The sequence below is a fragment of the Nerophis ophidion genome, linkage group LG29 (genome assembly GCF_033978795.1).
Source record: "Nerophis ophidion isolate RoL-2023_Sa linkage group LG29, RoL_Noph_v1.0, whole genome shotgun sequence".
Classification (NCBI taxonomy): domain Eukaryota; kingdom Metazoa; phylum Chordata; class Actinopteri; order Syngnathiformes; family Syngnathidae; genus Nerophis; species Nerophis ophidion.
The window spans coordinates 4,469,963-4,484,027 of record NC_084639.1 but is presented as its reverse complement, the minus strand read 5'-3'; the positions used below and the strand labels follow the sequence as shown (position 1 = coordinate 4,484,027).

The 14,065-nt window shown below is 40.1% G+C and overlaps 1 protein-coding gene across 2 annotated transcripts; it reads left to right on the top strand.

The window, feature by feature from the left end:
* Positions 1 to 746: 746 nt before the first annotated feature.
* zbtb33 (zinc finger and BTB domain containing 33) lies at positions 747 to 13,079 on the top strand. Of its 2 annotated transcripts, none has more exons than XM_061892028.1 (2): positions 747 to 1,048; positions 4,911 to 13,079. In XM_061892028.1, the coding sequence occupies exons 1-2, from the start codon at positions 1,027 to 1,029 to the stop codon at positions 6,620 to 6,622; spliced, it is 1,734 nt and encodes a 577-aa protein (XP_061748012.1). In that variant the 5' UTR covers positions 747 to 1,026; the 3' UTR covers positions 6,623 to 13,079. The 2 variants fall into 2 exon arrangements, with proteins under 2 accessions (XP_061748012.1, XP_061748013.1); XM_061892029.1 differs by having other exon boundaries at positions 4,448 to 13,079.
* Positions 13,080 to 14,065: the final 986 nt, after the last annotated feature.

Below are 14,065 nucleotides of genomic sequence, written 5' to 3'. Positions count from 1 at the left end.
CCTCAATCATCAGGAGATTTTTTTTTTTTGCGCTCTACCACGGTATCGAGCACTATTCTCTGGATAATCCAATCAAGACATATATATATATATATATATATATATATATATATATATATATATATATGTTCCTGTGTGCGTGTAAATATTTGTGTTATATGTGTATGTATACATGTGTGTGTGTGTTTATATTTGTGTTATATGTGTGTGTAATAAATATTGTTTTTAATATTGTTGTGCAGCACTTTGGGAACATTTATGTGGTTTAAATGTGCTATACAAATTTAGTGGATTGGATTGGACCCTAATTGCTGTATTAATCAGTGATTGGGCCTCCCCTTTTCCAACTGGGATCAAAACCGGAAGTTGAAAAAAATCGGTTTCCGTTTATTCTCCCAGCGTATAAGGTTCCGTCTGTGTTATTTGAACTAAACGGACACCATCATACACTATCAAATTATTGATATTTTATGCAATCCAAAGAGAGCACGAATTAATTTATTTTGAGTTAATGATTAACTTGTGTGATGACTGTATTATGTTGATAGTATATATTTGTACCATGTGGACCCCGACTTAAACAAGTTGAAAAACTTATTGGGGTGTTACCATTTAGTGGTCAATTGTACGGAATATGTACTGAACTGTGCAATCTACTAATAAAAGTATCAATCAAACAATCAATGAGACGAGCACAAGACTTTTAATTTCTAAACCGGGTCTGACACCACCGGATGTGTCCGTGACGTCTTCCGTCGAGAGAAACAACTTTGAAGTTGTAAAAACGTCCCGGCTTGTATTTTGATACAATTCATATTTTCCCCAAAAATATGGGCACGATCCAAACCGTGCATTGACTAATCTCGCGTTGACTTTGGGATCGGTTTAATCTTTAAGAGACGGAAGCGACGATTGTTATTTGACCAGGGAATCTACCTTTTCTCTTAGCCATTGTGTAGCCACGGGGCTAGCACATTAGTAGCTGCAGAAAACAAAACAAAAAAAAACGCCAATCGCTTTTTGCAGATGGAGGGCAAAAAAGTCGCAGGTAAGCGCGTTTATGTCCTTTTTTTTATTTACTAAACGTGTCATGCAGATACCCAGTGAGTAGAATGCATTGACTGCTGTGCATTTTCAGCAGCTAACACGCTAATGAGCTGTCATAATCTAGGCCCGCCTTGTCCTATTGTTCACCTTAGGGCAGGGGTAGTGAACCTATGGCTCAGCAGGGGTCACCAACGCGGTGCCCGCGGGCACCAGGTAGCCCGTAAGGACCAGATGAGTCGCCCGCTGGCCTGTTCTAAAAATAACTCAAATAGCAGCACTTACCAGTGAGCTGCCTCTATTTTTTAAATTGTATTTATTTACTAGCAAGCTGGTCTCGACATATTTAATTCTAAGAGAGACAAAACTCAAATAGAATTTGAAAATCCAAGAAAATATTTGAAAGACTTGGTCTTCACTTGTTTAAATAAATTCATTTATTTTATTTACTTTGCTTCTTATAACTTTCAGAAAGACAATTTTAAGGAAAAATACAACCTTCAAAATGATTTTAGGATTTTTAAACACATATACCTTTTTACCTTTTAAATTCCTTCCTCTTCTTTCCTGACAATTTAAATCAATGTTCAAGTAAATTTATTTTTTTATTATAAAGAATAATAAATACATTTTTATTTAATTCTTAATTTTAGCTTCTGTTTTTTCGATGAAGAATATTTGTAAAATATTTCTTCAAACTCCATCCATCCATCCATTTTCTACCGCTTATTCCCTTTCGGGGTCGCGGGGGGCGCTGGCGCCTATCTCAGCTACAATCGGGCGGAAGGCAGGGTACACCCTGGACAAGTCGCCACCTCATCGCAGGGCCAACACAGATAGACAGACAACATTCACACTCACATTCACACACTAGGGCCAATTTAGTGTTGCCAATCAACCTATCCCCAGGTGCATGTCTTTGGAAGTGGGAGGAAGCCGGAGTACCCGGAGGGAACCCACGCATTCACGGGGAGAACATGCAAACTCCACACAGAAAGATCCCGAGCCTGGATTTGAACCCAGGACTGCAGGAACTTCGTATTGTGAGGCAGACGCACTAACCCTTCTGCCACCGTGAAGCCCCTTCTTCAAACTTATTATGATTAAAATTCAAAATAATTATTTTGGCAAATCTAGAAAATCTGTAGAATCAAATTTAAATCTTATTTCAAAGTCTTTTGAATTTCTTTTAAAATTTTTGTTCTGGAAAATTTAGAAGAAATAATGATTTGTCTTTGTTAGAAATATAGCTTGGTCCAATTTGTTATATATTCTAACAAAGATTGGATTTTAATCTGTTTAAAACATGTCATCAAAATTCTAAAATTAATCTTAAACAGGAAAAATGACTAATGATGTTCCATAAATAATTATTTTTATTTTTTCAAAAAGATTCGAATTAGCTAGTTTTTCTCTTCATATTTTTCGGTTGAATTTTGAATTTTAAAGAATCGAAATTGAAGATAAACTATGTTTCAAAATAAAATTTTCATTTTTTTCGAGTTTTCTCCTCTTTTAAACCGTTCAATTAAGTGTTTTTTCATCATTTATTCTCTACAAAAAACCTTCCGTAAAAGGAAAAAAAATGTACGATGGAATGGCAGACAGAAATACCCTTTTTTTTTTTTTTCATTTGTGGACGCCGTCTGCTCCGCACGCTGTAAGTCTTTGCTATCGTCCAGCATTCTGTTTTTTTTTACTTAGCAGCCAGTTCAGTTTTAGTTTCGTTTTGCTTAAGTACCTTTTCTTGGCGGCACTCGCATTTTGTTGATTTTTGGTTGAAGTGTTGGATACCTTTTTACCTACACCAGGGGTCCCCAAACTTTTTGACTCGGGGGGCCACATTGGGTTAGAACAATTTATAAATTTAAACACAATATACATATATATTTAAACATGCACACGCATACACAAGTCTCCAAAACGTCAACCACCATGTTGCTACAGTAAAAAACAAACAAAGGAAAATATAAAATGTGGTACTGTTTTTATAGTATGTATATATATATATATATATATATATATATATATATATATATATATATATACATATATATCCTTGCGCACTAATTGACTGCTGATGACGTCAAGTTATCGATGGGAAAATGCATTTTTCGATTTTTCGACAATATGATTTGACTGAGCAGCTATGAGACACAAGAGGTAACAGTAAAATGGATTACACGGTTACTCTGCCGAGCTCTAAACAGCACAGACATATTTGCGGATTGTAATTACCGGTTTGCAAAAAATATTTTTAACCCCATTAGGTGAAAATACATAATCTCCCACGGCACACCAGACTGTATCTCACATCACACTAGTGTGCCGCGGCACAGTGGTTGAAAAACACAGCGATAAGTAATGAATAATTCCGCTGGTAATCACAGTGTTAAAAATAACGTTCAAAATATAAAACCATTCTCATGCATTTTAATCCATCCATCCGTTTTCTACCACACCTGTTCAAGAAGTCGCATTTATGGTAAGAACAATTTTATTCATAATTGGTTAGCTTCAGAATAGCAATGTTATTAAAAAGAAGAAGATACTTATTATATTCTTAAAATGTTGGTCTTACTTAAAATGCACGCATTTAGTTGTATTCAGTGTTAAAAAATATTATATGGCTCTCACAGAAATACATTTTATAATATTTGGCTTTCATGGCTCTCTCAACCAAAAAGGTTCCCAACCCCTGCCATAGATGATAACTAGAATTCTACGATCGCACCTTGAGCTTTCTGCAGCATCTACAAATGCTATGTTGTCATAAAATACCCCTATTGATGCCACTACTCGGCTGCACAAAGTAAACAAACGTCACTTGTTGGTAATAGGGAGTTGGTGCAAGCTAACAAAGCCAAATGTAAGTGTACATTAAATGTTATGCCATGAAATGGTACTCCACCCGTCCATATTCTTCCGCTTATCCGAGGTCGGGTCGCGGGGGCAGCAGCCTAAGCAGGGAAGCCCAGACTTCCCTCTCCCCAGCCACTTTGTCCAGAACCCCCCGGGGGATCCCGAGGCATTCCCAGGCCAGCCGGGAGAGATAGTCTTTCCAACGTGTCCTGGGTCTTCTCCGTGGCCTCCTAACGGTCGGACATGCCCGAAATACTTCCCTCGGGAGGCGTTCGGGTGGCATCCGCACCAGATGACCGAACCACCTCATCTGGCTCCTCTCCATGTGGAGGAGCAGCGGCTTTACTTTGAGCTCCTCCCGTATGGCAGAGCTTCTCACCCTATCTGTAAGGAAGAGCCCCGCCACACGGCGGAGGAAACTCATTTCGACCGCTTGTACCCGTGATCTTGTCCTTTCGGTCATGGCCCAAAGCTCATGACCATAGGTGAGGATGGGAATGTATAACGACCGGTAAATTGAGAGCTTTGCCTTCCGGCTCAGCTCCTTCTTCACCACAACGGATCGATACAGCGTCCGCATTACTGAAGACGCCGCACCGATCCGCCTGTCGAGCTCTCGATCCACTCTTCCCTCATTCGTGAACAAGACTCCGAGGTACTTGAAAACCTCCACTTGGGGCAAGAACTCCTCCCCAACCCGGAGATGGCACTCCACCCTTTTCCAGGCGAGAACCATGGACTCGGACTTGGAGGTGCTGATTCTCGTCCTAGTCGCTTCGCACTCGGCTGCGAACTGATCCAGTGAGAGCTGAAGATCCTGGCCAGATGAAGCCATCAGGACCACATCATCTGCAAATAGCAGAGACCTAATCCTGCAGCCACCAAAACCAGAACCCCTCAACGCCTTGACTGCGCCTAGAAATTCTGTCCATAAAAGTTATGAAATGGTACTATCCTAAAATAATGCAATAGCTAGTCTGATTCTTTTCCTTCTCTCCTCGCAGCCATGCACACCCTGAAGCTGATCTCCGCGACTGATCCGCAGTATTCCACCACCCTGCTCACGTCTCTGAACGAGCAACGAAACAACGGAACGTTCTGCGACGTAACCATCATCATCCAGGACAAGAAGTTCCGCGCCCACAAGACAATCCTCTCTGCGTCGAGTACATATTTCCACCAGCTCTTCGTGGTGGCCGGGCAGGTCATAGAGCTCAACTTCCTCCGAGCGGAGATCTTCGAGCACATACTTAACTTCATTTACAGCTCCAAGATCGCACGGATTCGCTCGGACATGTTGGAGGAGCTCATCTTGGCCGGGCAGACGCTCGGGATCAACTTCATTGCCAAGTTGGCCAAGCCGCTCTCGCGAGTCAAAGGTCTGCCCGGTTTGTCCAAGGAGGACGAAACCCGGGGCGAAGGGTCGTCGGAGATGGTGATGCCCATCATCTCGGAGTCCTTCTCAATATCCGCGGAGGAGTTCAGCAAACCGGTGGATGAAGACGACGACGACGTCATGTTTGTCTCGCAGACGGACCCGAAATCCAGGGTATCGGGGGATGTCATCGATTTGGAAATGGATTCAGTCGAGAAGGAGCCGAGCAAAGAATCTAAAGAACCAAAAGCAGGAGATCCAAAGCTTCCCGACAGTCCGGCCAACAACACCAATTCCCCTGCCAAGGTGTCGTCTGGAAGTACTCTCGGCGTCATACCCGAACTCCAGACTGCCTCTCAGTCGTGTGGAAGCAGCGCGGCAAAGGGGGACACCGCGGACATAACTGGAGTCCAAAAAAAGCACGTTTTTTCTTCACCTCAGCAAGGGGATTCCAAAATCAGGCTGCTGGACGTCTCGAAAAAAACCGTGGTCAAACCTGCGACGGTCACCAAAAAGACGGTGACGCTCAATGCAGCCACGGAAATCGATTCCATTTCTCCCAACTGTAAAGTTTACGCCAACATCGGCGAGAACACCTACGATATCGTGCCGGTGAAGGAGGATCCAGGAGAAGGCGGCTCCAAATCCAGCAAAGTGAAGCGAGCCATAGCGGAAATACCCGAGAACCTGAAGTCCGGACCTAACAAGAAGAAGTCCAAATCAGAGCCGGACGACCACTACGAGCTTATCATGGATGGCAAGACCTTCTTTGTGTGCATGGTGTGCAAGCGGCCCTACGTGTGCCTCACCAGCCTCCGCCGCCACTTCAACACGCACTCGTGGGAAAAGAAATACCCGTGCCGCTACTGCGACAAAGTCTTCGCCTTGGCCGAGTACAGGACTAAACACGAAATCCAGCACACGGGTGAGCGGCGCTACCAGTGCTTGGTGTGCCACGAGACCTTCGTCAGCTACCAGATGCTGTCCAACCACTGCAAGCAGGTCCACAACCAGGACCCGAGCGGCAGGAAGGCCAAAGACGGCGAGGAGAACCTCTACCGCCTGCTGCCCTGCAAGCCGGTCCAGATGAAGCCGTATTCGTGGAGCACGGAAGGAGCCGCCGTCCCGTTCATCTCAGAGGACGGCAGCATGCACCAAGGTCCCCAGGGCCACGAGGACGCCGTCCACCCGTCCCCTCAGAGCCGCATGTTGAACTGGAACGACATTTTCGCCGAGTCCGAGGAGCAAATGCTGATCGGCGGGCAAGGACGGCCGCTCATGAACACTCGTCCTCCTCAGGGGAAGTCGGAATACGTTTTCACTATTCCCGAGACGTATTGAGATACGCTGATTACCCCCTGCCCCCATCACACTTGTGCCTTCTATGGGGCCCCTTGCTTTGGACTTCTTCCTTTTTCTCCCTAATGTTGGTCCAGATAAGTGAATGTTGACTCAACTCAAACAAGACTTTCCATTTTGTCCCTTTCTTTGGAGGGAAGGATTAATGATGGTGATGACGCCCAAGTATGGACCTTTTAGCCGACAACAAGATGGCATTTGTTCAGTAAAACAGAAAGCACTGCAAATTACAGCAACTAAAACTGTATCCTAGGACTTTTTAACAACAATGTGGTTTCTGTACGACAACATTGCTGAAGGCTTCAGTTTAAGCCAGGGGTGTTCAAACTTTGTAATCAGGGACGTGCATTGAGTGAGGCACCAGCCTCTTTAAAGTGGACCTTTTTAATGATTTTAATTAAATCCATTTGTATTTATTCAGGATAGCCCCCTTGAGATGCAGCATCTCATTTTCAAGTGGGTCCTACATAACTTCCTTTTGGTTCAGATAACATGTATTGCATATGCTTTGGTCTAAATTCTGCGTACATTTTTACCCCAGAGACACTTTTACAACCCGTTTCCGGAGGCTTTCCGAGATCAAAAATGAAACCACGCCTCACACACTCCGAAAGAATCAATTTATCTATTTGAAAATGTACACTGTTTAAATATATACAGTATATCTTGAAGTCGCCACCGCTACTTTTTTTTCCCTGACACGGTCGGAAATAAACTTAGTAAACATTATACAGATTTACCCGGTCACAACACTAGGTACACCTGCTTTTTTCACTGTGTTCACTTTCAAGCACAATTCATAGTCATTGGTTTAATTACCTCACGTTGTCCACAAAGTGATAAAAGACAAAATTCATCATAGTTTCTTATGGCATTAACTTCTTAATTATACAGGTGGCTCATAAAGTTGACAAGAAAAACCCAATAATTAAAAACTAAAAAAGAAAATACTTAATCCCATTTGAAAAAGAAGGTGGTCTTACATTTTCTGTAAGAATCAATCGGCAGAGAAGTCCTCTTAACTTTTTATGTGATATTGTACAGCAAACTTTGACTTGGGGGCCGCTATGGACTAAAAAAAAAATTAGTCGAGGGCTAGAAGCCAACTTAAAGAGTATTTGAAATTTCGATTCCTACCTTGTTTACGTCCATGACAACCTCCTTAAAGTTTTCGAATCATTTAGAAATGTCAAGCAGCTAAAACGCGACAAATATGGTTAAGTGTGGAGAGTGTTTTTTTGCATTCTTCCCATCATGGTTTGTAATGGATTTAAATGGGTGTCATTTAAAAATTTTTATGGTGCGTGGACATTTTTAAATAATATCCACAGGCAGCTTGTGTTATGTGTGACCATGTCTGTTGACTTTTGTTAGTTGTTTTTTTTGCGCCTTTACTAGGGAAGGTTGTTTGAATTGTGCCATACAAGTACATTTCCAAAGCCGTGTTCACTTTCAAGCACAATTCATAATCATTGGCCTAATTACCTCACATTGTCCACAAAGTGATAAAAGACAAAATTCATCATAGTTTCTTATGGCATTAACTTCTTAATTATACAGGTGGCTCATAAAGTTGACAAAAAAAACCCAATAATTAAAAACTAAAAAAGAAAATACTTAATCCCATTTGAAAAAGAAGGTGGTCTTACATTTTCTGTAGGAATCAATCGGCAGAGAAGTCCTTTTAACTTTTTATGTGATATTGTACAGCAAACTTTGACTTGGGGGCCGCTATGGACTAAAAAAAAAATTAGTCGAGGGCTAGAAGCCAACTTAAAGAGTATTTGAAATTTCAATTCCTACCTTGTTTACGTCCATGACAACCTCCTTAAAGTTTTCGAATCATTTAGAAATGTCAAGCAGCTAAAACGCGCCAAATATGGTTAAGTGTGGAGAGTGTTTTTTTGCATTCTTCCCATCATGGTTTGTAATGGATTTAAATGGGTGTCATTTAAACAATTTTTATGGTGCGTGGACATTTTTAAATAATATCCACAGGCAGCTTGTGTTATGTGTGACCATGTCTGTTGACTTTTGTTAGTTGTTTTTTTTGCGCCTTGACTAGGGAAGGTTGTTTGAATTGTGCCATACAAGTACATTTCCAAAGCCGTGTTCACTTTCAAGCACAATTCATAATCATTGGTTTAATTACCTCACGTTGTCCACAAAGTGATAAAAGACAAAATTCATCATGGTTTCTTATGGCATTAACTTCTTAATTATACAGGTGGCTCATAAAGTTGACAAGAAAAACCCAATAATTAAAAACTAAAAAAGAAAATACTTAATCCCATTTGAAAAAGAAGGTGGTCTTACATTTTCTGTAGGAATCAATCGGCAGCGAAGTCCTCTTAACTTTTTATGTGATATTGTACAGCAAACTTTGACTTGGGGGCCGCTATGGACTAAAAAAAAAATGAGTCGAGGGCTAGAAGCCAACTTAAAGAGTATTTGAAATTTCAATTCCTACCTTGTTTACGTCCATGACAACCTCCTTAAAGTTTTCGAATCATTTAGAAATGTCAAGCAGCTAAAACGTGCCAAATATGGTTAAGTGTGGAGAGTGTTTTTTTGCATTCTTCCCATCATGGTTTGTAATGGATTTAAATGGGTGTCATTTAAACAATTTTTATGGTGCGTGGACATTTTTAAATAATATCCACAGGCAGCTTGTGTTATGTGTGACCATGTCTGTTGACTTTTGTTAGTTGTTTTTTTTGCGCCTTGACTAGGGAAGGTTGTTTGAATTGTGTCATACAAGTACATTTCCAAAGCTGTGTTCACTTTCAAGCACAATTCATAATCATTGGCCTAATTACCTCACATTGTCCACAAAGTGATAAAAGACAAAATTCATCATAGTTTCTTATGGCATTAACTTCTTAATTATACAGGTGGCTCATAAAGTTGACAAGAAAAACCCAATAATTAAAAACTAAAAAAGAAAATACTTAATCCCATTTGAAAAAGAAGGTGGTCTTACATTTTCTGTAGGAATCAATCGGCAGAGAAGTCCTCTTAACTTTTTATGTGATATTGTACAGCAAACTTTGACTTGGGGGCCGCTATGGACTAAAAAAAAAAATTAGTCGAGGGCTAGAAGCCAACTTAAAGAGTATTTGAAATTTCGATTCCTACCTTGTTTACGTCCATGACAACCTCCTTAAAGTTTTCGAATCATTTAGAAATGTCAAGCAGCTAAAATGCGACAAATATTGTTAAGTGTGGAGAGTGTTTTTTCGCATTCTTCATGGTTTGTAATGGATTTAAATGGGTGTCATTTAAACAATTTTTATGGTGCGTGGACATTTTTAAATAATATCCACAGGCAGCTTGTGTTATGTGTGACCATGTCTGTTGACTTTTGTTAGTTGTTTTTTTTGCGCCTTGACTAGGGAAGGTTGTTTGAATTGTGTCATACAAGTACATTTCCAAAGCTGTGTTCACTTTCAAGCACAATTCATAATCATTGGCCTAATTACCTCACATTGTCCACAAAATGTTGACAAAGTTAAGATTGTCAGATATTTCTAAATAATTTGAAAACACCCCACATGCCAGATTCCTTATCATGACATCCAGGGGGCCAAATTGAAGATGTCGGCCGGCCGTAGTTTGGACACCCTTAGCCCTATATAAATATAATCCATTTTTATTATTATAGTTTTGCACTTTTCGACCAACGTAGCCGTGCCTCGCTGTTAAAAGACGGTAAAGACAAGCACCCGCCGGTCTACATACACCCCCGCCACCTTGTGGTGAGTTGGAATACTGCACTCCTTGCCATGTAACAAGAATAATGCACTTCTATTTAAAGACCTTACACAGGCTGGTGCTTAGTAAATATTTCTTCACACAGGCACATCCAACTCAGTTTATGAAGGAGACAAGCAAGCCTTTGTATTTGATCGGAAATGTACTCACTGATTTTATTTTTTTTAAGAGGAACTGTTACACGATTGGAATCAAACAATCAATGTTTATTTATATAGCCCTAAATCACGAGTGTCTCAAAGGGCTGCACAAGCCACAACCATATCCTCGGCTCAGATCCCACATTAGGGCAAGGAAAAACTTAGCCCAATGCAAGCTTGTTTATTAGACTTCATGAGCCAAACTGCTTTGAGTTTTATGCTGATATCAAAAAGTAAACTCCTTGTTTGTTTTTTTTACATGACTTGTGTTTTTTTCATGTCACCGTTATTATTTTAAAAATAATTCACGTGACACAGTATTTTGTTAAAATGTTATTGTGTACAGTTAATTCCTATACAACATATTTCTGCTCAAACTCTTAATGGACCTGGATAGATCTGTCTACATGCACATATAAATGTAGATAGCTTAAAAAATAAAGACAATAAATAACAGAACGACCTCAATCAAAATGTAAAAATAGAGATAAAGTTCAAGTTACCGTATTTTTCGGAGTATAAGTCGCTCTGGAGTATAAGTCGCAACTGCCAAAATGCATAATATAGAAGGAAAAAAAAACAACATATAAGCCGCACTGGAGTATAAGTCGCATTTTTGGGGGAAATTTATTTGATAAAACCCAACACCAAGAATAGACATTTGAAAGGCAATTTAAAAGCGCCAGCGCCCCCCGCGACCCCATAAAAGGGAATAAGCGGTAGAAAATGGATGGATGGATAAAGAATAGTGAATAAGTGTACGTTATATGAGGCATAAATAACCAACTGAGAAGGTGCCTGGTATGTTTACGTAAAATATTATGGTAAGAGTCATTCAAATAACTATAACATATAGAACATGCTATACGTTTACCAAACAATATGTCACTCTAATTGAAATATTATATGTCTAGTCCAGTGGTTCTTAACCTTATTGGAGGTACCGAACCCCACCAGTTTCATAAGCACATTCACCGAACGCTTCTTTAGTGAAAAATAAAATGTTATTTTCAAATTCAAGACAAAGTTATATGTTTTAGTATGGAAACATATTCTAAGTAACAAAGACTTAATTTAAAAGGGTTAGGGTTAAAATAAGGCATTAATAAGTACTTAATAATGACTAGTTAAGAGCCAATATGTTACTAATTTGCATGTGGATAAGCAAGTGATTAATGGTGAATATGTTCCCCATACTTAAGTGTTACCATGTTTTTTTACTGGTGTACAAAATGAACCGTGCATAAACATCACCTTGTTCAAAGAACAAAACCAACACAGTGCATAAACTCACAACAAAGTACACACCTGCAGATCAGTGTGACTTCTGCTGTTGCCGTATCAAATACACTGATAGGGAGAAGTTTTTATTTACACGATGAGTCGGGTGTGTTTTGACATCAGCCGAACCCCTGAGGCCGACTCACTGAACCCCTAGGTTTCGATCGAACCCAGGTTAAAAATCACTGGTCTAGTCTCTTACGTGAATGAGCTAAATAATATTATAATGTTTTAATCATTTCACACATAAGTCGCTCCTGAGTATAAGTCGCACCCCCGGCCAAACTATGAAAAAAACTGCGACTTATAGTTAGAAAAATATGGTAAACTACCAATGATTGTCCCACACACACTAGGTGTGGCGAAATTCTTCTCTGCATTTCCATCACCCTTGTTCACCCCCTGGGAGGTGAGGGGAGCACTGAGCAGCAGCAGTGGCCGCGGCCGGGAATGATTTTTTTGGTGATTTAACCCCCAATTCCAACCCTTGATGCTGAATGTCAAGCAGGGTCCCATTTTTATAGTCTTTGGTATGACAAAAATACATTACGGTTAAACGGAGCAATAGCATTGTTGATTTTTAGGTTATCAATCAAACAAAGCATTTACATCTTAGATTATTTCGGTAGGTAGTGAAGAAAAAGTGTTCTATCAAATGAGTTCATTTTATTTTGAAAAAGGGCAATAAAGGCGCTGCAGGTGGAAAGCACTTTGAACACCCCTGGTTTAAGCAGACTATCATTTTACATTCCCTGTTTTGAATTAAATTACCACTTTGCACTTAAATATGATTTTAAATATATATTTTATTTGTATTGTTTGCAAACCTGCGTATGGGTATGACTGAAGGTATTGAGTTTGTTGTACCAAGACTGTTTTTTTTTCAAAGCCAAAATCTGCATCTTTATGAGCATGGACACACGTTAAGACGACCATTGACAGGAAAATGCAGTTAGCACTTAGTATTTAAACTTGTTTGGAGTCTTTAAAATGGACTTTTCATTGTGTCTATGAGTGTCGTGGTTGAGTTAACGGGATAGAAGTAGCAGGGACTTCCTACGTCATGTCAGTACTAATTAACAGATTAACATGGGGTTGCGTGTGTGTGATGTACAGTCAATGTGTCTTTATTTTGTAGAGCCGAGCTTGCTTTTTTTTAATAATGTGGCCGTATGTGTATTAAAAAAAAAAAAAGTTCCTTCCGTCTTTTTGACAATAAATTATTCTTTTACTGTTTAAAGTCATTTCTGTGTGCCAGCAAATCAGTAAAGAACTGTTATGTATACATGCGATGTCGCAGAAAGAAGTGTTCAATTGCGCAAACCAACTTTTAATACAAACCCCGTTTCCATATGAGTTGGGAAATTGTGTTAGACGTAAATATAAACGGAATACAATGATTTGCAAATCCTTTCCAACCCATATTCAGTTGAATGCACTACAAAGACAACATATTTGATGTTCAAACTCATAAACTTAATTTTGTTTTTTGCAAATAATAATTAGCTTAGAATTTCATGGCTGCAACACATGCCAGAGTAGTTGGGAAAGGGCATGTTCACCACTGTGTTACATCACCTTTTCTTTTAACAACACTCAATAAACGTTTGGGAACTGAGGAAACTAATTGTTGAAGCTTTGAAAGTGGAAATCTTTCCCATTCTTGTTTTATGTAGAGCTTCAGTCGTGCAACAGTCCGGGGTCTCCGCTGTCGTATTTTACGCTTCATAATGCGCCACACATTTTCGACGGGAGACAGGTCTGGACAGCAGGCGGGCCAGGAAAGTACCCGCACTCTTTTTTTTTTACAAAGCCACGCTGTTGTAACACGTGCTGAATATAGGTTGGCATTGTCTTGCTGAAATAAGCAGGGGCGTCCATGAAAAAGACGGCGCTTAGATGGCAGCATATGTTGTTCGAAAACCTGTATGTACCTTTCAGCCTTAATGGTGCCTTCACAGATGTGTAAGTTACCCATGCCTTGGCCACTAATGCACCCCCATACCATCACAGATGCTGGCTTTTGAACTTTGCGTCGATTACAGTCTGGATGGTTCGCTTCCCCTTTGGTCCGGATGACACAATGTTGAATATTTCCAAAAACAATTTGAAATGTGGACTCGTCAGACCACAGAACACTTTTCCACTTTGCATCAGTCCATCTTAGATGATCTCGGGCCCAGAGAAGCCGGCGGCGTTTCTGGATGTTGTTGATAAATGTCTTTCGCTT

Coding starts and splice junctions, on each gene's coding strand:
- zbtb33 (XM_061892028.1), top strand. CDS start 1,027: ATGGAGGGCAAAAAAGTCGCAG. Junction 1,049..4,910: donor GGAGGGCAAAAAAGTCGCAG/GTAAGCGCGTTT, acceptor CTCTCCTCGCAG/CCATGCACACCCTGAAGCTG.